At 41.8% G+C, this 24,428-nt stretch overlaps 1 protein-coding gene across 3 annotated transcripts in view; it reads left to right on the top strand.

The window, feature by feature from the left end:
* The window catches only part of GLIPR2 (GLI pathogenesis related 2), a 37,690-nt gene extending 14,915 nt beyond the window's left edge, over positions 1-22,775 (top strand). For all 3 annotated transcript variants that reach the window (XM_086740521.1, XM_086740520.1, XM_086740522.1), the window contains 4 exons: positions 8,805-8,913; positions 12,364-12,467; positions 20,060-20,137; positions 21,192-22,775. In XM_086740521.1, the coding sequence (XP_086596647.1) occupies positions 8,805-8,913; positions 12,364-12,467; positions 20,060-20,137; positions 21,192-21,352 (452 nt within the window). In that variant the 3' untranslated portion in view covers positions 21,353-22,775. The remainder of the gene's footprint in view (positions 1-8,804; positions 8,914-12,363; positions 12,468-20,059; positions 20,138-21,191) is intronic.
* The last annotated feature ends 1,653 nt before the right edge of the window (positions 22,776-24,428 follow it).

Genomic DNA, 24,428 nt, shown 5'->3' with positions numbered 1-24,428 from the left:
AGTCAGTACAAAAATAAGGGCCAGGAAAGGCTTTTGACAAAACAAAAAGAGGCAGGAACAGAACTCAGTGCAGTTTTCCATGCTGATTTAATCTTCCTTAGAAGGATGTGCTGGTTTTTAACTCTTAAGATGCACCTTTGGAGCACAGTAAAAAGGACCGTCAGGTTTTCTGCGGAGCGAGCTACATCTTCGGCTGATCTGAAGCGCAAACTTGTACTTCAGCATCTCGGTAGCAGCTCATCACAAAAGTAGAAGTGTGCTAGAGAAGTGACCTGTTTGCTTTCTGAGAAATGCGATACTCGCAAGCTGCCAAAATGACAAGGCGTTTCATGCCGGCTAGTTTTACAGGACCGGTAGGGACAGAGGAAATGAGTTAGTCTAAACTACTAGCAACCGAGCGTCCACGTTTGGTAACAGCGGGGCATTTGCAGAACTTGTCATCAGTACAAGTTAATGTCTGTTTCTGTTTACACCAGAACTGAACTGGAGGTGTGGTGGGAAAAGGGCCTCTGAAAAATCAAGTTAATTCAATTAAAAAACACATACTTCTCCAGTTTTTGTGTGTAAAAAATTTGTTCAAGTTCAATAAATAGCAAATAAAGAAAAATCTGCCAGGAAGGCATCAGGCTTTGGCAAACAGTATGCTGGGCCCAATTTTTACCTGTCTGTCAAGCCATCGGGGTTTCGGTGGGGGAGAGGAGGAGAATGCAGTGCCCGTCCTGTGCAGCAGTGGTTACTCCTGTGGACTGTTAGATTAGTAGCCTTAGCGCCTCACACTCAAGGCAGATAAATACCAAAACAAGTGTGAAGGGCTCATAATAAGATGGAGCGTGACGGTCTGCAGTAACCAAGATACCTACCAAGGTTTCCCATGCCATAGAGTTGCACATCAAAAAACATCAGCTGTCCTTTCTGAATCCTCCAAGAAACCTTTCTCAAAAAAAAAAAAAAAAATTAAGCAGGAAGAAAGCTTTTACTAGAGGAATTCAGTGAAACCATTCAAACCCTTAGTTTTCTCTCAGTGCAGTCGATAGTATCTATCTTGTCTAGATTTTAATTTGCCTTAGTTACTGCTCTGTGTGCATAAAAGTATGAGAAAATGAGTCTCTTGATTATAACTGCTTTGTTGTTTGTTACGTATCTCAGCAGACCAGAAGACTCCTTGAGATCACTGTTTTGGTAGAGGCCGCTCTGTTCTCTGAAAGATTAGCTGGAGCATATCTATGTTATGTTTTTACAGGCAAACGTAAGCGAGTTCTGCCCAGTTTTTGAAGGTCTGAACAGAAACTCTGCCAGAGCTGGGCTGGGTGACCCTGTGGAGGAGGGTAAGGTAGGGCCAGGCGGGTGGCCAACAGCTCTGGGTCCTGTGTGGGCAGGTATCAGGAGATGGTAGTAGTCTGAGGTGTTGCAGAGGAAGATAATATGGGCCTGTTTAAGGCCACCACAAACATTATTTAGTATCATTTAGTGTTGGCAGGACAGAGTTACCAGAGTGAAGTTTGGCTTTGAATAGAAATCACGTGGATTTTGCCTGGTCTCAGCTTTAAGCGTGATCACTGCAGAGCTGCATGAAATGCTAAGTTAACTGTCCTTCTGAAGCTTTGCCATGCCACCACTGTAGCAGTGAGGTTTGGGAGATTGTGACGGCTGCCCCTGGATATACACCTGTGCATTACAAAGCTGAAATGGGGTTGCACATGTTGCTGAAGTTGCTCCATGCTCTGCTGTAAATACAAATCTGGGGGGGCAAGGGGGCTCTTTTCCTTGAGACAGTTCTAATGATAGTTTGTGCTAGGTGAATGTTAAGAAGTTACTGAATACAGGCTTAACTATACCCTGTATGTTGTTTGTCACACTTGTAAATGCTGTGGGCCATTGGCACATGTTGGGCACTTAATAAGTGATCCTCAAAAAGTGATTTGGAGTGAACTGTGGTAGGGTATAACCTGTTCTTGAATGGCCCTTACAAAGGCTCATTACTAAAACAGACCTCTCGGCTTAGAATCACAGAATGGTTGATGTAGGAAGGGATCTTCGAAGATCATCTGGTCCAAGCCCCCTACTCAAGCAGGATCACCTAGAGCCAGTTGCCCAGGACCATGTCCAGATGGGTTTTGAATATCTCCAGGGATAGAGACTCCACAACCTCTCTGGGCAACCTGTGCCAGTGCTCTGTCACCTTCACAGTGAAAAAGTGTTTCCTGATGTTCAGACGTTGATAGTTCTTCTATAGCTTCTACAGCTCCACTGTATGAGGACTTATGACTGTGAAGAGTATATTCCACTGAACTGCCCCAATGGCAGGTCACAGGAGGGGAAGTCCATGACACAATGTTGTAGGTGCGGCATTTGCTTTCTGGAGAGATGCAAAGGGCTTCCCTTTGGAACTGCAATCCCTGGGTGTAGGCATGCATGCAAATTCCTTGCATGTACTACAGGATCTTTTTTTACTTCATGTCCCAAGTGCTGGGCCAGTGCATAAGCAACAGGGGCTGCAGAAGAACATGGAAATCAAGAGGTTTAAAGATTTTGGGATTTAAGTGTAATTTTACCCTTAAAAGGGGTGGTATAGGCGCGATATGCCTATTTGATCCTTTAAATATATTATATTCAGACTAGATATAAGGAAGACATTTGCTGTGATGAATGTGGTAAAGCACTGGAACAGGTTGCCCAGAGAGGTGGTGGATGCTCCATCCCTGGAAACATTCAAGGCCAAGTTGGACAGGGCTCTGAGCAACCTGATCTGGTTGGAGATGTCCCTGCTCCTTGCAGGGGGGTTGGACTAGATGACCTTTAAAGGTCCCTTCCAATCCAAACCATTCTATGATTCTATGAAATAAAGACTATGTTTTTCAAGATTTTGAGTTACAAGAACTAGGGTTTAGCCTGTTGAGCAGGGGGATGAGAATAAGATGTAATCCATAGTAAATATGGGTAAAGAAAGCTTCCTGTGTCTGCCTGCCTGGTCTGGGCTACTGGATAGGTGAGTTTATGCATCAGTGATCAGAAGAAATGTACATGGCTGTACTTCCATGCCTCAGGGAGGTGCTTAAATAAACATACTTTGAGCATTGCCCCAGCTAGCTTGGGTGTCCTTGGCAGAAAAGCAGGGTGAGAGGGTGTTGGAGCAAATGAGATGAAAGCTAGTTCAGGTACGGCTACCCCAAGCCATGGTAGAACATAAATGGTAGAGGTATAAAATGGTGGAGGATATCCCAGAAGAAGTGGGATAGTTCTTCTTCCTTTCTTCAGTTCTTCTTCTTTGCAAAATTCTTCACTTTGTAAAGACTTTGGTTGACACCAGACAGCTAACAGTGCTGTGTAAAATGAACTTGGCACTGGGTACAAACAAGGTTCTCTATTGCTGCCCATCCAGAGAGCACAAGGATATGCAGCATCCAAAATATGAATAAGTGACCAGCAAAAATTACTCAAGTTAGACATACAAAGGGCAAGTTAGACTTAGAGAGGGCTTAGAAGAGTTGTTACTTGCTGTAGAGCATAGTATCATGCTGCTGTCATGCAAACCTGGCTATAAGGTGGAATCACAACCTAATGGCTGAAGCTCAGATTTGGTAGTAGGGAAGTTCCGATTTTTGGTATTACTCATTAGTGAACACAATTGCACCTTATTTTCTTCATAAATTACTGTAATTAGAAATTCTAAGCAGATATGATCTTGGGGAAGGAAGAAGAGAAGAAATGGAGGAGATTGCTTCACTTTCTCCTCCTCTGTAGTGTGGTCAGTTCTAACACACTTGTGGCAATGTATTTTGAAATGTATGTACCCTAGGAATTGTGTGGCAGTTAGATTTAAGAATACAAGGCATTTCTGATGAGAGGGTCTTCTTAGCCTTTAAAAGGTCTGCAGCTTAGACATAACTGCCTACAAGGATTGTCTGTGTGGGTGTGTGGCATGATTACAATATGTAGTTGTCCTCCATGGCAGAATAGTAATAAAGATAATACTTCTGATTCTCTCTCATGCAAAGCCAACACTAGCTTCTCTAGATATGATGAGCAGTCAGTTCCAGCCTTATGCAAGATGATCACTCCGGGGTCGTCACTGCTTGTTGACAGGCTTGTTGGTCTGATTGTTTGGAGGAGAGAGAGGCTGCAAGCAGAGGACTTCTCCCCACACCCTTGCCTCCACTGAAAGTGCGAACTTGGTTCTGTCAGTGCTCAAGACGGTTGATTAGTGTTGCTTTTTTAAATAAAATGCTGGTATCACACACAGAAGGCTCTGCAGCCTCTCAGAGCTGTGCAGTTTCCAGTTTACCAGGTGTTCCTTTTTAATCAGGGCAGTCAATTGCCTAACGGTTTATAAAAGGCCTTAAGTGAGGAAGTAATCAACGCTGTCTATTATAGCAAGAATAGGACTTGCAATCAAATAGTGACATGACTAATGTCATCGAAACATTATTACACCGGCGGCTCCATATTCTCAGGCAATATGCCTCAAAATTGGGTATGGGGGAAAATAGCGTGTTACGTCATACGACACATGTAATGCAAGATTATTAAGTTGCCAGTTTGCTGCAGAGGAAACCTAGATAATGAGTGGGGAGTTTGTCCACCTGATTCAGTTAACTCAGATATCTTATTGTTGTCCCAAAGCTCACCCCAGCAATAAGCAGGTGTGTAAGGAAAGTTCAGGCAAAACTGAATGGTGAAAGACATCAGAGAATCTCCTCCCTGAAGAAGGATCTCCTGAGCTGAAGGCAAAGCTATTTCGAGCAGTTTCATAAACACAAGAAGGTTCCGGGAAACTACTCCCATTCAAACTCATGGCTAATTATAACCCCCAATTCCTTTCATGCCTTTAAGCAATACTTTCTCTTGTAACTTTTAGTAGGGCCATAGGATAATTAAGATTGGAAGGGAAATAGTCTACCAACAATTCCAGTTGTGATATCTCCCCTAAATGCCTATTGTATGGGATGGAGATGTTACCCCTTTAGTGAATTCTTGGTTCAAAGGTGTAACAGAAGACAAAGAAACCCCACCCAGGATATAATGCTTTCTGAGTATAGTATCAATTTATCTTTTCTTCCCTCCAGGATGTATGCATGATTTCATTTCTTCTGTATGCTTCCAAGTAATCAGCCAATTTTTTTAGAGAACAGGGGAGTTCAGCACCGAAGGAAGTCAGTTTTAATGGCTGGAAGTGATGCATGACTTGGAGTGCCAGATCCATGCTCCCAAATGACGTATTTAGGAATGGCATTAAGGGCTAGTCTCTGAAGATGTTACAGTCCCAAATGGGGAGCAAGAAAGTGCAGTCAAATATATGGAGAAAGAAACACAAAATGTTCACTCTTTATGGCACTGCAGAGGCCACCCAGTGTAAGACCATCTTGGAGTGTTTGTGACTTCAAACCAAAGTGCTGAGTCAAAATGCAGTAGAGGCGTCACTGTCCTCTTAACGTTTCTCATATGAGTGAAATATCTGTCACTTCTCCACTGAAGGAACATTATTCTCGTACTCTCAGAGTGTGAAAGATTCAGCTAGGGCAACTTTCCAGGGAATTACATTCCATGTGAGGATAAGGATTATTAATCAGGATTATTAATAATAAATATGTCAGGTCTCTTAGAAAGGTCTAGATGAAAATGTGGTCATTAGAAACTGTGATGGTTTTACTCAAGAAATGTGTTTGTTTCCAAGCTGTTAATATACTTAGAGAAGTATTGTGGAAACAGAGGCATCTTCAGTTGTCTGGGACAGTAATAAAGGACTTCTTTGCAGTTCTCTAAGCCTCCAATGATTTTTTTTTTTTTCACAAAGCTGTTGCGCATATTAAAAGTTGTATTTGCTGCCTTTTCCTTCCATGCTGTCAGAGTAGAACAGAACAATTCTGCAGCGTCAAGGGAGACTGAGGGGATTTCAGTATTAAAGCAGAGCTATACTTGGTGTTTAAGTGGTTACCTTTTCAAGTGTTTTCTGTCCGCTTTGCATTTGTGTCCTCTCCATGTATTCTGGCACTTGGCTACTTTCTGTCTGGGTAACTAATGTTCCTCCCTGAGTTCTGGAAGGGAAAGAGTGGGGAAGTAACATGCAGTGTCCTGGGTAATATGAGTCACATTGCTAAGGCTGCTGGTATCAGGCTTTTGCGTTTACCGCTTTCCATATGGGTGGGTCCTTTCAAGTGTATTTTGCAACCTTCTTCAGATATGTTGCTCTAGCTATTATATGAGGACGTTTCTAATTATTTATTTTGGGGCAGAGTAGAATGATGATGAGTGATGCAGAGCAGCTAGTATTGTGGAAAAGGCAACTTAGATGCTTTTGCTTACTTTTCTGTGGTCACGCAAAGTTGATCAATGAAAAGGAAAATCCAAAAACATAACAACTGTAAGGTGTGCTCTGTACCACATCATAGCCTGGAAATTCATTGTCACATGCTGTCATTATCTTAGCCAGTGTTCCAGAAGAATCTAAAATAGAGGTAAATAATTGAATAATGAGAAGCAAGCAACTCTATCTAGTACCTTTAGTTGTTTTACTTACTAAGCTGTGTAATGATTCACAACTAAACTTAACTTCCTGGCAGTAGGAAATATTTTTTTTTTCTAACAGCTTAAGCAGCCTACATGAAGGGAAAAAAGTACGTCTCTAAAGCTGTTTGGGAAGCTGTTCCCATTTGGGTGGGAGCCTGAAAAGTCCCATTAACTCTCACTTTTAATGCCTGGCTTCTCACTGTATGGAACATCGGTAAAATGGAAAAACCTGTCTTCCACAACAAATCTGAAATATGTTTGGCAGTTGGGCGTCCCTCTCCACACACCAGCATGCATGGGAGAAGCCGTGCAGAGAGGGAGGCGGTTAGCACATGAGCTTGAGTCACGATAGATAAGTGTTTCTATAGCAGCCGCCTTTGAGGGAAGGGGAGGATGGAGGTTCTCTAGGGATAGCAGAGCAGTGCCTGCTGTGGCTAGAAGAAACTCAGTTTTGTCCATGTCTTCTTGGTCTTTGCAAGCCAAAAGGTTAGTACAGAGCTGGATTATGCAATACTTCTGTTAATGGATGGACTGACAATTGACAAAGCCTGTATTTCAGTGGACTTTTTTTTTCTTTTTCCAGAATTTTAATTGGTTATTGTCATTGAGAGCAAATAATTTGAACAGAAACTTTCACACTTGCAGGCCGGATTGTTTATCTACCATTTAATGCTGAGTGGATGAGATATTAAGTCTAGGTGATAACAGCCACAAGCTTGGAGATGGTCTTGTGCGGAAAAAGGCAGCCTGGAGCATGTGATGCAACTTCCAAAGCTGTGTATTTCAAATTCTTTGATCTGCAGGCTGTCTTAAAATTTCACTGCTGGAAGCATGGACCCCTGCATCAGTGAAATTAAGCGAGCTGGCTGCCGGTTTGCTTTCCTCAGTAACCTGTGATGGGTGCCTTAGAATAGGCCATGCAGCAGATGAGGATGTGAGAGATTTAGGACTCCGGCCTGATAGAATCAGTGAGCTGTAAGAAATAGTAATAACAGGGATGGGACAGACTTGTTAGCAAAATGGTGTGTGAGTGCTTAAACACTAAAGTTGGAGGTGCCTGATTACTTTGATTAATAAAGGAGAGAATGATTGATTATAGCTGTTAGGATTGAGTCATGAGAGGAAGTTGAGAAATCTAAGATTAATGATAGGAAACACTTTCTAGTCATGAGAACTATTTGGGCTCCAAAAGTATCTTACAAGGAAAATTGTGGTAGTCATGCTAATTAGAATATTCAGAAATGAAGCTGATAAATCATTAATAAATGTAGAAACCTGTGTAACAGCAAAACTGGAGTAAATATTCAAAGATGTCTTGGCCTGTTCAGAAGCTTCAGCAATATAGAGAAAACTGTCTTTCTGTTTTGAAGATGCTATCCACACCTCTCTAAGTGTCCTGATATCTTGTTTCAGGTTCCAAATTTCTCTTAAAGCAGCAAATTCCACAGGGTGACCAATGAGAGAGACTTTTTTTTTTTCCTCTGAATCTTGGGAAAAATCAGCAAAGTCATAAAAGGAGTTAACGTGAAATTGCTGTCAAAGTGAATTGCACTGTGACTTGTCACTTGTTCTCTACCTTTGCTGCTGAGAGTCCCAAGTTTACCAGCGTACAAACATGAGCTCTTTTAGAGCTTTGCAGTAACTTTGGAATTCAGATATTTACCAAATACACTCTAGCACAGGGGGCGGGAAATGATCCCCAGCAGTCATTTCTTTCCTTACCACTTGCTGCGTGTGAACAATTATTTGTCTTGAGCCAAATAAAGGTGCATTTTGAAATTTCTATGAACTTGTACTATATAATGAATAAAAAGAATGGTGCATGTTTCAAAGTATTTACATAGTTCTAAACATTTCAGTATCTCTGGGTTTTTTAGGTGGTGTCTTGACTAATACAGAAAATTCTTGCATACAGGGACAATAATTTGCATTTTTAGTGCATCTCCTCAAAGGACCTATTTGTTGCTTACTCTGAGACTTTGCAGGGGTGATGCAGTGAGCTGAAATCTTAAAATGAAAGTCAGTCAAACTAACCTTAAATCACCTTGCTATTGAGGAAAGGAATAAGGTTTGCATTTTTCTTCAACCTCTAGCGAGTCTGTACAGTCCCACTGGGAGTGTCTCTTTGAGTTAGTTTCTGCACAGAAGGCATGAACAGTTTGTTTCATCCTACTTTCGGGTAATGAGGGTGGTATGCTTCTGTTCTTCAGTCCAGTATCTTAGCTACAAGGTATGCTTTTTCTGTCTTTACTGATGTCTGTATTTGACAGACCTTTCCACTCTTTTTGATGTGATTTCAGCTTCCAAGCAATTTGCTGAAGAAGTCTTGAAAGCACACAATGACTACAGGAAGAAACACGGAGTCCCCCCATTAAAACTCTGCAAGAAGTTAAACAGAGGAGCCCAACAGTGAGTTCAGTCCTTTATTTTCTTTAATGAGATTTGTAACACTTCTATTTGTTAGGTTTGACTGTGCATACTGCTAAAATATTTGCCTTTTGATGTGCTGATATTCGATGAAGACTTACTGGGTGAAAAGTGAGGGACTCTACGTTTTTGTGTCCCTACCCAACTCTTTTCATCCCTTCTTTCTCCATCACATAGCAACAGCTGGTCACATGGGCACTTCTGTGGTCACAACTGTATAAATCTTTCTTGCAACCTTTTCCAGATGTGGGCTGCATCCGTCTACATTAGTGTGTCTCCTTTGCAAAGGGCAGTTGCCTAAAACATGCTTCACCACCACCTCTGTCAGATGATGGATTGTCATCTGCAGGAGAATATCCACTGCTGCTGGAATAATGGATAAAATAACCTGGTCTTCACTGGTCTAAAATCAATGGAATTGGGGGGAAGTAATTTTAGACCAAATTGTCTATCTCCCTGCCCCAAAAGCAAAATCAGTATACATTATTCTCTAGTCTGTCAAGGGGGAGACATCTTACCTCTTCTTCAGTGCTGAAGACTGCACAACTTCTTGTCAGTCTAACGTACAATGGATCCATCTTCCTGCTGTCTGCCTCAAGTTTTCCTTACAGAAATTTGAGTCTATTACTGCTTGTCCTCTTTGCTGTAGACACAACCACCAGATTATTTCCTTTCCTTTTACAGCAACCTTTTTCAAGGTAGATTTGAAAATCTTCAATTTTTTTTTTCAAACTGATCCTCAGAGTACAAAGGAGATACCTGAAGGAGTAAATGCTGATTAAGCTATTCAGAAACTAAATGGCTTTCCATAACAGCTAAATAGTGGCCAGTTTGATTCCTGCAGACATCAGATCTCATCTCCTGTTAGGCTTTCTACCGTAACTGGGCAGACTTCTCCACACCAGCTGGCTGGGAGCTGGAGAGGCTGTAGCCTTTCCAGAACTTGATTTACTGGCCCAGAATGGTGCTGTGCTGTCACACAGATGCACCAGCTCCAGCACTCCTAGACCAGAGATCACTGCCAGGTGTTGTGCTGTACAACACACAGTGTACATGAGGTGTAGACGTGGCCTCTGGCAGCAAGCAAAATCTGATTCTGACTTTATTTTTCACATTTCTTTTTCTTGAGACACTATGATAACTAGATACAGTATTTCTAAGAGATGGAATGCCAGTGACTCATTCACATACCTTTGTAATCTGCTGGGATTTTCCTTCTGGTCTTCAAAGGATTGTTTTCTTTCTGTTTTACATGATGCCTCACAACAAGGAAGAAATTTCATTGACTTGTCAATAACCCTTCTTGTGTCTCCAAAGTGCTACAGTTGGTTTGAACAAGTCAACTTGTATGAATAGTTCAGATTATTCTGTCAAATATGCACTGCTCCACATTTATCTCTAAGTGTGCTATTGCCCTTGCTGGGTATTTTTAGTTCCTTCTGGAATTCCTTACAGTCCTCTCTGGTCTCAGCTGACTTTCCCCACTGTGATGATTAACAATAGGAAACCTTTGTTTGGTCATGGTCTGTAACTTAACTTGTAAGAATTAAAAGACACATGTTCAGAACGTGGTGAAACTGGTTGATAGCAAGAACCAGAAATGGTTTGATCTGAATAAAAGACATGAAATATAGGAAATCTCATATTTGTCAAGACAGATTTTGCGTAATCTTGAATGCAAAGAGGAACTTCACCTTTTCTTCAGATATATCTTTGTTGGTATATATTTGTTGTATCTCTGGGTACTTTTCTGTCCTTCTCTATCTGTGTTGAAAATGGTCTGTTTCCTACTATTTTCAGTTCCAATAATTGCAACAGGTTAGATGAACTGACTGTTGGATCCCTGCTTTAGGATGAGATGAGTCACCCTCAGCAGGTGTCTGTTTATCTCTGACTGTAATGAAGCATAGGGTGATGATCTCAGACGCAAATCTCATGCTTTCAACTGCCTGAGCTACAGTGAATTCATCACCCTTTGTCTCAAATCCTTGGCAACTCTGTCTGTGAGCAATGTGTACTTTGTTCCATTCTTACCTCTTGCCTGGGATGTGGGAATCCTTGAAGAGAAAAATTGCAGGACTGTAGTGATATGGGGCATGAAAGATCATCTAGTTCAGGATCTAGCAGGCTAACAACTGACAAGTTTTCATTATTTCTAAATTAATGGAGGTAGATAAATACATTTTTTGTTGTTTTGGTGGAGGATTAGGACAGAAGGAAATGAGAACCTAATGACTGAAGTACTAGCTTGGGCCAAAATGTTCAGCTGGACGAATTTCCTGTCTCTGGCAGATGCCAGTAAAACATCATTAGGGAAGGAGTAGCAGGACAAAACAAATGTGGTGATCCTTCCCCCATTATCTTCCCCTGGAAATTACAGTTTTTTCCTGGATCTTATGGTTTTCTTAAGCAGTAGGTTATATAATCTTTTTGTTGTTGTTGTTGTTGTTGCTGTTGTTTAATAAGCCCTGAAGATTCACCCCAACATACACACACTGTAAATTTGTCCAGCTCTTTTTCAAACCCACATGTGCCTGCATCGTCCTGTGGCAATGACTTCTGCTGCACAGTGCGGAAAAAGTGCGTTGTCTTACTTGACTTTTAAATCTATGACCTGATGATTCTGTGTCTTGCCTCCTATTTCTCGTGCCATGAGAAATAACAAATGGTCTTTTCAGTTTCACTGTCTGTACTGAAGCCTTTCCAATGCTGAGTAACAAGAATAATTGTTTTACACATTATGTTCTTCTTAACCTTATTGTCATAAGACAATAAAATACATCCCACTCTCACACGTCAACTTCTATAGAAACAGTGCTGCTTATCCCTATGTTGGTATACACAGTTGTTGCCTCAGATTCTTCATGTGGTCCCCTTCTCCTCCATATTGTTTCCTGACACAATGCTCTTGTTTTGCATTTGACTTGTTTTAATTTGTAAATGTAGGGTTTTTTACACTTGCTTTGGCTGAATCCTCCCTTTTGTCTTTTTTTCCATCTCATCCAGAACATTTAGGTTACTCCCATGAGGGGCCTAGAAATGTCAGGAGGTGATGCCTGTAGCAGTTGCTGCAGGTACTTCCCTTTCCCCCAGCAGCAGGAGCTAAGGGTGGCCGGTGGATTTCTAGGTGCTGAGCAGAACATGGTGGGAGGAGATCTGCTCTTTGATTTCTTCTAGGCCCTTCTTAGCCGTGACACAGGTGCTCATAAAGACAAGGAAAATGGCCTCTAGGGCTTCCCTTTGCCTAAGTTCTAGATCTATGTAAGCTTAAAGCATCCCTGGCTTCAGGGCTTTGCAGCAGAGTAACTTGGCTTAAACCATCATCTTCCAGGAAAATTCCTTGCTTGCATCTCCTCCTTTTTCTCCCACTCCTCCTGCTCTCTGCTCATTGTGGCTGAGGTCCATGACTCAATGTGTGGATTCCTTTGCTAGGTATGCAGAAGAACTGGCTACCACAAGGGTCCTCAAACACAGCTCTGAGTCTGCTAATGGAAAATGTGGAGAAAACCTAGCATGGGCATCCTATGACCAACCAGGTAAGCTTTCTTCTCTTGTCTCACAGACACTGGGTACATGGCTTGTGTCATTCATGTACTTTGGGCTCAGAGCGTCTGGTTGCAAGAGTTGTGGTGTTTCCTCCGCTTTAAAAATGCGTCCACTGCAGCCCAGCCCTACCCAGACTCCATGGGGACAGGATGGTGGCTTGCAGTCACCTACATGAGCAAGAAGCACATGTAGGCATAGAGAGGGTGAGGAGCTGTGGTAGTGTGCTGTGTCCCTTTGGAGGCAGGGCTTGGCAGTTAGGCTGCTCTGTGTGTCCCAGATGTGGAGCTGCTGTGAGTGCTGGTTGTGTGTCCACAGGTGGAGAGAAGAAAGCCATCAACGTCCGGTACTTCACCTTTATCCTTGGTTTGTCCCAGCCAAAGAGAGGGCTGACCACAGGCCAGCTGTGGTGAGGAAGCTGGAAAAACAGTCATTGCATGCTACACAGCAGTTCCTGACCATGGGGGCAAAACGCGGGGCGGAAACCAGAGCATCAGAGGCTAATGTGTTAGACATCTAGTCTCTTCTGCTCTGTCAGCGAAGAGGCTTTGAGCCCTTTTCCATGCCCTCATGTTTGAAGACAAAAATACTCCATATATTTTTCTGATCATAAATGTAACATGTAACTGGCAGCCTTTGGTTTGGGTGTCCGAGGAGCTGAATTTTGGCCAGGCTGGCAGCATGCAGTGAGCCCTCAGTTGCAGCAGTGTTCCACAGGCTCTTCCCTCCTGCCTCCTCCAGCAGGCAGGGCTTATACCTTAGCCTGCTGAGACAGCAGGTGGGATGTATTAAAAGTGACCACTTGCTTCTTTATTCCCATCTACCCCTGGAATTTCCAGCACAGCTTTGGGGAAACAGAAGCTCACTGCTGCAAGCTGGAGGCCGTGTTTGAAGGACCTGGAAATTTTAGCAAGTGAGTTTGAGACCCAGGACGCTCAGTTCCTCTGCAAGTGCCAACTTTAGTCCCTAATGGGTACTTTTTCATGTTGAAAAAGAAACCCCGGGATGGAAAAATACTATTTGATCTACTCATATCTGGCATTCTGTCTGTTACAAGAGTCTGAAGCAAGGGTTCAGAGCAGCATGGGAAAACACAGATGGATGGCAAAGTTTGCATAGCGGCTATGACTCACTGACTGAGCTTACTTCTTCCTTCTTGTTTGTGTTAATCGCCTGTGCTCCTGCCCCCGAGGTTAAAGTCACAGAATTCCCGTTTAGAGAGCTGGAAACAAAACACACAAATCCTTCCACAAATTATATAATGCCTGTCTTTTTCTGGATCCCATTTGTTGTCTTCAATGCACTGTTTCCATACATAACTTGCCAGATTTGAGCAATTTTGTTGCTGTTTTTTTTTTTTTTTATCCACAGGATTGAATGTCTTGCTGAGAAAATTAAGCTACATCCTCTTTTGTTCTGTAAAACACTTCTACATTCCCTATGTAGCAGTACCAAAATGAGAAAACTAGTTCTTCAAAGAAAGTTATTCTCTCATCTGGGTTTAGTCTTCCTCTCTGCGGAGCTGGTTCATTCTTCCTTTTTTTCTCATATAGTTCCCTTTGGATAGTTAATTTGTACCCTGCTCAATGAGGCTGAAATTTGTATTAAGGCATCCATTCACGGGCTTAACAAAGGCAGACAGTCTCTTCCGGTTTCTTTCCCAGATAAAGCAAAACTCAATAAACCTCCAGCATGCTCTGTATTCTCTCTAAAAAAGTGATGCTGTTGTTTATTTTGGTTCTTACTGAGTTCTGTAATAACGCCAGGAGATGTATTTCTTGTTTCAGAGAAGATTTAAGCTTTCAACTCTAAGAGCCTTCTAATTTGACCCCTCTCCTGGTACAAGAATACCTTGAATTGTAGTCAGGATTTGAGAGTTACATGGCCTAAAGCTGTTGCTGGAAATATGTTTATCCCTGTAATCCAAGAAATAGTTGACAGCTGTTTCCTCCCTCCAGTCCTGCAGGAACTGCTCCATGGCAGACTGCTCTTTGTCTGTGCTCAAATAAGTGAGCTGTCATCTGCCACTAATGCGAGAGACCGCAGCCTGCCTTGGCAGCTGTAGTATGTCAGGCTTCTCAGGATGCCTCCTCTCATTTCTCGTGTGTCCGGAGGCTGAAGGCAAGCGCTGGATGTCTAAATTCTGGTTGGGACGGCTGGGGGGGTTGCAAAGAATGTGCCATGTTGCCTGTAAAAACACTGCAGCTTGTTGAATTCTAGAGAGTTCGTAACAGAAACTTACTGTAATTTGTCACCCAAATCTGTTACGGGAGGAACCTGGGTCTGCCTGCACACTGGGACAAGAGAGCAGACTGGCAAAGGCACCCTCTGCCCCCGCCCTGGAGGAACATGCTCTGACTGAGAGCCTGCCTTGATGCATCTCTTGTTGTCTAACACCAGGCTTATACAGTATTGTTAAGTTAAATAAGGTAAAATAAAATAAAGACTTGCACGAGGAATGCTAGAAGTAGAGGATTACTTCCTAAAAGCATTAGTATGATTGCGATCTAGGTAGATGTTTTATTTCTGAGGCAAATGTAAATCTGCCTCTACCTTCTTTCCCCTCAGACCAGTGGAAGGAAGGCTCTGATAACAAAAGCAAGAAAAATGTTTGAGGAAAATTCTGAGGTTTGTGGTACCCAGTTTTTAAGTAGATCTCCATGGTGTTGCCCATCCTATGCCCTGTGTGATTTTATTAGAATGATTTCAGCAACTTACTCAGTGGGATTACTTGAAGATTTAAGGATTCTTTGATGTGAAGAGAAACACTAAGGCAAGGCCAGGGAAATTAAATGTTAGGGGAAGCCGAATGCAGTAGTAGATCTGCCACAGCTTTGTATCCCCCAGTAGTGAGGCTGAGGATACATTCGCAGGCATGCACAGACAAACACATGTGTACAACATGTCCATGCATACATATGCAGGTGGGCACACAGATCAGCACAGGCAGAGGCAGTCAGCATTCACATGAACAGCATCAGTGGCCTCATCCTGTTCCCCTTTCTGGCTGATCATGATGAAGTCCATTATTGCAATACATATGAATAAAACATATACATATAAAAATATTTTTCCAGTAAAGGATTTTAAAATACATATATAAAATCTATATTTTTATAACATCAAACAATATATAAATATATATTTTTGTAATTGAAGTAAAATTCCAGTGTGGATGCCTGCAGCAGCTGGGCTTAGACACTCAGTCTGCCTAGTAGCTGCCCCTGGATCCCGGTCTCCCCAGCTTCTGGCAACTGGACGTACAAACCCCTGAGGCTGCGTTTGCACTCTGGTCATTGGTACAGAGCCCCTTGCACACGTGCACACGCAGCTCCCTGGCCATCGGCTGGGACCCTCCTTGTCCCTGTGTTAGCCATACACTCCTGTAGTGACTCTTCCCAAACCACTTCACCTACTCCAATCCGGCTTGCACTTTGCTAGTGCTCACGCACTTGCACCCGTCCTAGTGCTCCAGTTGCTGGCACCGAGACACCTCAGTCCCTGCAAACCTTGGTCTCATGGCAGTTGTTGTCACTCAGATGCCTGCACATGTCCATGCAGAATAGAGTTCCTCATCCAGGAGAACAGCTAGAAATGAAATTTAGTAAGACAACAGGACAACTGATCTGATGCAGAGCATGCCAGGCAAGAGTACTGACACCTGTTTACATGCAGTGGCTCCTTTTTATCACTCTACGCTTGAGAGAGTGGTATCAGCAGAAGAACTTCACACCAGGACTGATAGTCCTATGTATGGACTGACCTCATACGGTCAGTCCTCTGACCACATGAGGCAGCCTGAGGCACCGTCATTGTGGCCACGTGACTAGCTCGTAGCTTGGGTAAATAAAAGAAAATAAAATCACTGTGCTGATTCTGGACCTCGTCTTGGGCACTAATTCAAGCATTGCTGCACCACATTTTTCTGCAGTGTAGACATGTACAGAGTCACGGTACTGACGACACTCATTAGAGGAAGATTCGGCCTGTTCCAAAATGAACATCTAGTAAGTCTAACCGAGCAGGCCATCAGTCAGCTATCACTAGGAGAAGGGTGAAGCCAAACTACGTTTCCATAGAGAAAGTGTTGAAACTGTGAATGTGGTTTACAGCAATGCAAACAGGAAGGATATTTTTAAAAAAACAGCAGTATACTAATTGGTTCTGCAAGTGGAGCAACAGAAGAGAAGCCGCAGTGCTGACCGTAGAACAGATCTGCATGCTTTTTGAGAGAAGTAAACTTCTATCATTTCTGCTATAATAGGGAATGAGGGGTGGAAGTGAGATTTCTTTTCGGTGTCCTTCTGATTGAAGTGCATTTTTAACAGCAAACAACCCGTGTTTTGGGGGGGCGTTTAGGGGAAGTGGGAGCTGTTTTCAATGGAACATTGAAATGCAAGGGAAACGGGCACTAAATATAACTACATCACTTATTCTGCAATAATTTAAAATGGAAATACTGTGGTCAGTTCTCAGAAACAGCAAGTTTGAGGAAGCAAGTTGCTGCTAAGCACTGAGCTAGGCTCAGTGCTCTGCTGACCCAGGCTCAGTGCTCTGCTGACCCCTCTGCTGTTCTCTCAGTTTGTTTTCTGTAGGGCCAGGGAAGTCCAGGGGTTGCTGGGCTCAAAATGGACTTTTCCGTTAGCGCCCTGTGTATCAGCTTCTCCCACCTCCTGTGGCGTATGACAGATACAATACATTCCCTTCACTTCCAGGCCACTTCTTTAACGTAATTTCAAGACAGAGTGTGTCACAAGTTGCCTAGTCCTTTGGTCACTTTCTCTTTTACCCAGAGCAAGTCGGTCTTTAATTTCTCACAGCCTGTGTAATTCAAGGAGGATGACAGCAATGCTATATAATGATGACCTGATCCTGCACGTGAATAAACGGAGCACAGCTATCAGCTTCTAGGCTTTCACTGCCTGGCTGCAGTAAATTGCAAGCTTTCATCCATGGAGGCTGGGAATTAACACATCGCAGACTGTTCTACCCAGCTATGCTCATTGTCTTTCATGTACAGGATTGAGGTATTCTTACCTGATGCCATTGCCATCTCCCTTGAATTAAAGAGTTAGCAAATTTTCACAGGATAAAATAAATTAATAATTTATTTAAGTAAATAAATTTAACTAAATTTTTAAAATATTAAGAGATACTATGTTTGTCAAAACTTCCATGTGTCTTGCAGCATTTCCGTTATGCAGGTTTTAAGTTCTTGTCACGTGGAGTCTAGGTGCACTTCTTAGAGCTCCAGTAAGCAGAGTGAGGTTGACTTTCTCTTGAACTACTCTTTATGCTATGTCACACTGATATATTAATGGAGGGAATGAAGTGCTGGTAGCAGTGGGAATGCAGTCCTACATCTGTAAAAATACTTCTTACATAGTGTAGTCACTTAAGCACTTGCACACATAAAAGACGTGCTTCATAAGATCTGACACATCTGCAGTCATGTTCTGTACTTCTGTTCCACTCAGCTTGCCACAAACACATGTAAATCCCTCACAGCTTTGAAGTTGAGGGTGGTACAGCATGATCTCTTTGGTTTTTTGTTTTTTGTTTTTTTTTTACTATGTACTTTTTCTTTTCCCCTTGAATTCTATAAATATCAATTATTGTACTTTTTTTTCAGACTTCATTTTAGCTTTAGTGTGAGTAACAAATGAAACAGGTCTACAGGGTTTGTTGTTTGGTGCAGGGAGAGCAGGGAATGAAGGAACATATTATTATTCCTGAAACATTTACTTTGTGAAGCAAGAGAGGTTTTGTTACGTAGAAAGTGTAAATTGACTCTACTAAGAGAGCACCATTCCTAACAAGCACTGTGGCAGAGGTAAGTTTATAGTACTTTCAGTACACAAATTTCTCAAGAGATGGCATTTCATTCAATATTTTATTTCCAATGACACCTCTGACAGCCAGCTTGCCAGACTAACAACACCATCCTTTTACCAGACTGCACTCCTAAGACACTGAAGTTTCAAGGAGCTAACAGCTCAGCGTCTGGCTTCTAGAACAATGCAAGTTTAAGACTTTTTGCTGCAAAACAGCAAAACATGAGTCATTGCTGTTCTGCAGCCAGCAGTCCACCAGGGACCAGCGTTCTTCGTGACGGTAGGCTTAATAGTGCTGGCAGCCTGCTATGAAATCAACTGGCCTTGCGTTATATGTCCTGGAATGCTAAGCAAAAATTTCATTATTGATGTAGCTCAGGGAAAAGCCTGCCCCCTTTGCCCCCCACGCCCCCAGTGTTTGACACAAGAATTTCCTAACGATCAGTAATGGAAAAGAACATTTGACTTTTGAGTAGATAGCATCTGCAAGCTCTGGTCTGAGCTCCTGCCCTCCGTGCTGCCTGTTCCAGCGGATCCGCTGCAGATTATCAGAATCTCCTTGTTTCTATCAGGTTCCTTAACTGCTCAAGAAAACAAGGAAGGATTATTTCTTTGGCAAATGTCAACCTTAGAGACCCACAGACATGTAGTGCCACATCACTGGCCATAGTCATAGACCTTATACAGCTGTGGCCAGTGAAGGCCTTTGATGAGATGAGCCAGCACTGGACACAAGGACTTGCACACAGCAGCAGTTTCTAGGGATGTACATTTGAGGTGTCTGACTGCAGTACCCTGAGTTAGAGTGCCTCAAAGTGGACATCCACGATGGCTCAAGTGCTAAGTAACAACAACTGAAAATAAACACGCTCAGAAATTTTAAATATTAAATGCTGATGGGAAGACGGAAAACTAGAGGATATCAGAAGTGTCATTTTTCTTTGGTTTACTCAGAGCTGTAAGGGGATAAGTTCATGCACCTGCATCCACACATGAAGAGGCCTCCCTGTAGAAAAGGTCTCTGTGCCCTTTTGCTCAGAAAATCTGTCATGGCTCACTTAAGTTTTTTCAAACACCTTCCAAAAGGGATGAGCTGGGGAAAGCTGTGTATAGAAGCCTAATGGCAGGAGCACTCATCCAAGGTGAGGGAGATGTGTCTTCACTTTCCAGGCTGAAAGTTACAGAAGGTTGTGGGCAGAAAAAAAAGTGTAAACTCAATGTGTTAAATTGCCACATGGTTTCTTTGAGGACTAAAGGGATTTCTGCCCCATCTCAATCCAAATGCTGTGCCACACAGATCTCTCTTTTCCAATGTTTTTTCTGACTTCAACTTCATAAAGTTTTAACCGCAGGCAAGATTTGGTAGATGGTCCTGTTTCCTGATCTGTTGGTGATAGCAGAGTGCTCTTCATCAGCCCATCCTACCAGGCGAGCACCTTGCTGCAGACATCTTCCCTGAACGGGATGAATGGTACCTGATTCTACAGCTGTTTTGTGGGTCACCTGCCCAGGCTTTGAGCCAGGCTGTGCTGGCTCACAGGCCCTGGCACTCCGGTGGTGGAACTGATGGACTGTTCAAAACCACCCCTCAGTAAAAAGGTTGTTTCTCCATTTTTCTAGAAGTTACCTTAAGTTGCACAGTTCTTGCCATCTATTGGCAGAAGATCTTGCTGGCCAGGCTACGAGTGAGCTACACTTTTGTGTTTGTGTTACCAGTCAGGATTCCACAGCAGATTTCTTTTGTCTTTCAGGAAAGGATGTGGCTGACAGATGGTACAGTGAAATAAAAAATTACAGCTTTCAAAACCCAGGGTTTTCTTCTGGGACAGGTAAGTTCAGACAGAGTACTGTTTCTTCAACAATACAGCTTTGTTTTAAGAAATTGGCTAGCCGAATTGTTTTGCTATTTTTCAAAAAACTACCTTTATTTCTTAGAAAAAAAAATAGAGGGGGAAAAGTATTAGAATTTTCCCTAAGTTTTATGTTAGAAACTGACAAAAGGGTAAAGGGAAACCGAGAAATGAGGAAGTAAGCAAAATTTGTGGAGTTTTTTAATATTATATTTTTCCTTCGACTCCCAAGTTTTTAAAAGGCAACATATTTTTAAGGCAAATTAATTTGTAGAAAATACTAAATTGGAATCATAGAGATGTCTTATAAAATGCTGTTGTTCACATTGACATGTGTCTTCTACCAAATTATATCGCTCAAATCACAGAGATCACTTCAGATATAATTTGGAGATCTGGAACAGGCCATTGACTGCATATTGACAGTCTGGTGTTGAATGAACGTAAGAACATTGTTCCTTGAATAATGCTCAAGCAGGAGATATGCCTGAGCTTGTTTCAGATGAAGAAAATCCAGTTTTTCTCCCATGGGATTTGTCTATGCATAGAGGGAACAACTGATGAAGTGGCATGGTGCAGGTGTGGCTGTTACAAGTAGGCAGAAGCAGCCACAAAAGCAGTATTATTTTGAACAGTTGCACATGCAGACACACGGGGGAGTATGAGATGGTCAGAGCAAATGAATAATAGTCACTGTCAGAACTGCTATTCACACTGTAGGGAGTAAAGACCATGATGTCTTCGTCGAATTTTCTGTCAGATACTCATCAAACAACTACTTTCACGATCCTCTTACTAGGTATTCTTATTTGGATATAGGACATGGAAATGGGAATAATAGTGTGGAACCAGATCAGATCAGGCTTTTTCAAGACAAAATGCTAGATGTAGTTTTCTTTCCGTGTCCTTAGCTTGTTCTCCTGTTAGAGAAAGAAACAGTTTTGTATTGTTCTTTCTTTCTCCCCATCACTTGTTAAAGGGAGTGTTACAGGTTTACCACGTAAAATGATTATGTTTATCTCTCTTTCTTCAGGTCACTTCACAGCAATGGTTTGGAAGAACACAAAAAAGATGGGAGTCGGAAAAGCATCTGCTAGTGATGGCTCAACATTTGTGGTGGCTAGATATGATCCAGCTGGAAATGTAGTAAATCCAGGCTATTATGAAGAAAATGTCCTTCCTCCAAGAAAATAGCTTTTTTTTTTTTTTTTTAAAGGTAGTCTCATTGCTTAATGACAAGTGAACCTGGATTTGGACTTAACCGAGTTTGAAATGAAGTACGATTCACTGAAATTTCCTGTTTGGTACTGCTGTTCACTTCTCATTACAGAGGAAGCAATTACATGTTGCTTGAATCGATCTGCACATTAGGTCCCTGTTGTTTCTGAAGGGGCTTCAGTTTATTTGAGGATGAGGTATACGCAGCATTTCTGAAGGGTCAAATTTATAAGGTGGTTTTTTTTTTAATAGTTTGCATGACCTCTGAGTCAGCATGTGAGTAAGCACATGTTGGATGTCTTTTTTTAAACAAGCAAATTTATAGCTTTCTGTAAACTGAAGATACCAGCTTGTAATTATATCATGTACTCCCAGTTTTCCAGTATTTTTTTAATAACTGTAACTTCTTTGCTCTGTCTATACTGTGCAGCCTGCTCTCTGCAGATGGAACATATGCAAAACTTCCTGTAGGAAAGGTACACATGTAAAATGTAGTGGCATTCAGACCTATATCCTTTTATTTAGAGGATCTCATGGAACACTAAAACGTTGCTGGCAAATGGTATCTGTCAAGTAAGCTGTAACTAACGCATGACCCGAAAGCTACTAAAATTGTTTAAATCCCAGCGTTACATTGTAGGTGCTAATAATTAAAATCTATTTGAGATGAGTGTATTTCATGTTCAAACCCCATCTTAGAGTTTACAGTATGTACATTCTCTTACAATCAAATTGTTTGCTTCTATCACAGGAAAGTCAGATACTACTTTTTCTCAGAGATATTTACCCACGAAAAAGTTTCTTTGATGGTGCATGTTGGATTTTATTTCTCAATAGCTTACTTTTACTTCCTAAGGAATATCTTCTGCAAGTGTCATGTTATACAGACAATAACATTCCCAAATCATCTCGTCTCCTTTAATAATGTCATAGTAGGAGGGATTCACATGGTCATAATTAAGAGACCACTACTCTTTATTCATATAATTCAATAATAGTAAAAATATTTCACATGTTGGATTAATGCCTTGAAAAAATTCGGATTGAATTTCCTTGAAAGCAAGCAAGAAAAAATTCTGAAGATACTTTTTTCTCTTATGAAATGTGGATTGGGCCATTTTGGCTAGGTTCATATACTGTGCTTCAATTTGGGGTTTTCTATTCTTTGTAAATGTTTCTTTTGACTTCTGCTGAAATTCTGTATGCCAGAATTTGGTTCATGAAGAGTGCCATTACAGAAATACTTCTTTTTGTTTACACAGTTGTAATAAACTGCACTGTTATGGCGTGATTATATGTCACTGTGATGCTATATGTTACAATCTTTTGCTGTAACCAAGAATGTAACACATATAATGAACATCTGAAAATTAAATATTTTTGAATATGAATTACTCAAGCCTTTGCTGTTACCCGAGTCTTTGTTGAATGATCTTCAAATTTTATTTCCAGGACAGTAGCATATGACATTATTACTTTTGCAATATGGAGCAAATAAAAGCAGCAAGTATTCTAGTCCAGGAAGGAAAGAAAAGACCTTCTAAGAAATGATAAATCATACAGCAGATGGTACATCATCCCTTTATACAAAGACTGAGCTAACATTTGAAGCCGAAGCTGAAGAGGCGTACCTCTTTCTCTCTTGAGCGGCTGCTTTGTATCTCGTTTCATTTCTCATGCTCTCTCTCTCAGTTGATGTGTTCTCAGTAAAGAATACCCACTCGACTCCCACTCAAGCGTGTGTGTTTCAGCAACTGCCATCCTGGGGTCTTCCCCTCTTCAACCCTCGGCTGACAAATGTTGCACCTCCAAATAGGCTGACATTTCATGTGCAGGGCATTATCATCCCTGAGAATGAAAACAGGACTTCTGGCTTGCTGCGACTGATGTAAAGGTAAAAGCTGATGGTAAATAAATTAGTGGTATTAAAATATTATTTCCTGATGACATTGCTGCTATTGGCCCTGTAATTCCTTGAATGGCTGGTGTAAAATTGTATATGTCCTAGTTGAGTGAGTCAAGTCTCTCTGCTGCCACCTAGGTTTTTTTCATGTCAGAGAGAACCAGGAACTCAAGTAAGAGAGGACAAAACAAAACAAAAAAAGCTTGGAATTATATTTATTTAAAATGCTAGTGAACTCCCAGAGCTTTTCAGGCAGAGCATTTCGAGGGGCTATCAGAGATAATCAGATGTGGAAGAAGCACAAAGACACTCAAATAGACCCAACGCATGCTTCATGCACTCCACAGAGATTTGATGCAAATAAGTTACGATTGCAACAATTTAAAAACCACCATCAATTTAATTCTTCATGACCTAAGATCGTGACATTGATGCCTTCTGTAAATGAACTCTGGCTGTGCAGTAAATCTTGGCATACACAGGAGTCCAAATGCAAAGGGAAGGGTAACGTCGCTGATGTGACTCACTCAAGACATATGATTTTTGGGAAGTGTACACTGAAACCTGACTTACCAGCCATCTGTATTAAAAGACTCAGTGTAGGTGTATTGCTCCACTCCCCACCACATCTTGGAGAGTTGTGGGGATTGGGAGGTGGCAAAGAAAGGTTATCTCCTGTCACGGTAGAGCTGAGCAAGGTGTTTAAGAGCTTCCTCAGCCAGGGTCCTGCACATAAAAGTCATATTTACCCTGGGAATAAAGAAAAGGCTGATCTGACAGCTCTGATACCAGAGAAACATACCTGTCTCTAGAGGCCTGCATGTGGTTTCTAAGGTCTTTTTGCAGTGAAAAAAAGAATTGCAGCAGCAGGAGAAACTCTAGCTCGTGTGAGGCTTAATTTAAAGTCTTATGGGTTAAATAATAACAAAGCACTTGGGGAAGAACTGGGACTGGTCTTAAAAAAATGCTAAAAATGGAAGCCTGCATTATGCATTTTAATTTGCCAACTTCCCTCCTTTATCTTCCCAAAAGGACAAAACCCAGGCAATTCCTCCTCTGGAAAGTGGGAGATGACATTGTGGTAGAAGTACTGTTAGAAGACCACAGTTCAGACAGAAAGACCCACCACATTAAGAAGCCTATAGGCAA

Source organism: Chlamydotis macqueenii, chromosome 2, assembly GCF_036417535.1.
Source record: "Chlamydotis macqueenii isolate bChlMac1 chromosome 2, bChlMac1.mat, whole genome shotgun sequence".
NCBI lineage: Eukaryota > Metazoa > Chordata > Aves > Otidiformes > Otididae > Chlamydotis > Chlamydotis macqueenii.
Note: the sequence above shows the minus strand (reverse complement) of the source record. Positions and strands in the feature narration are given on the sequence as shown.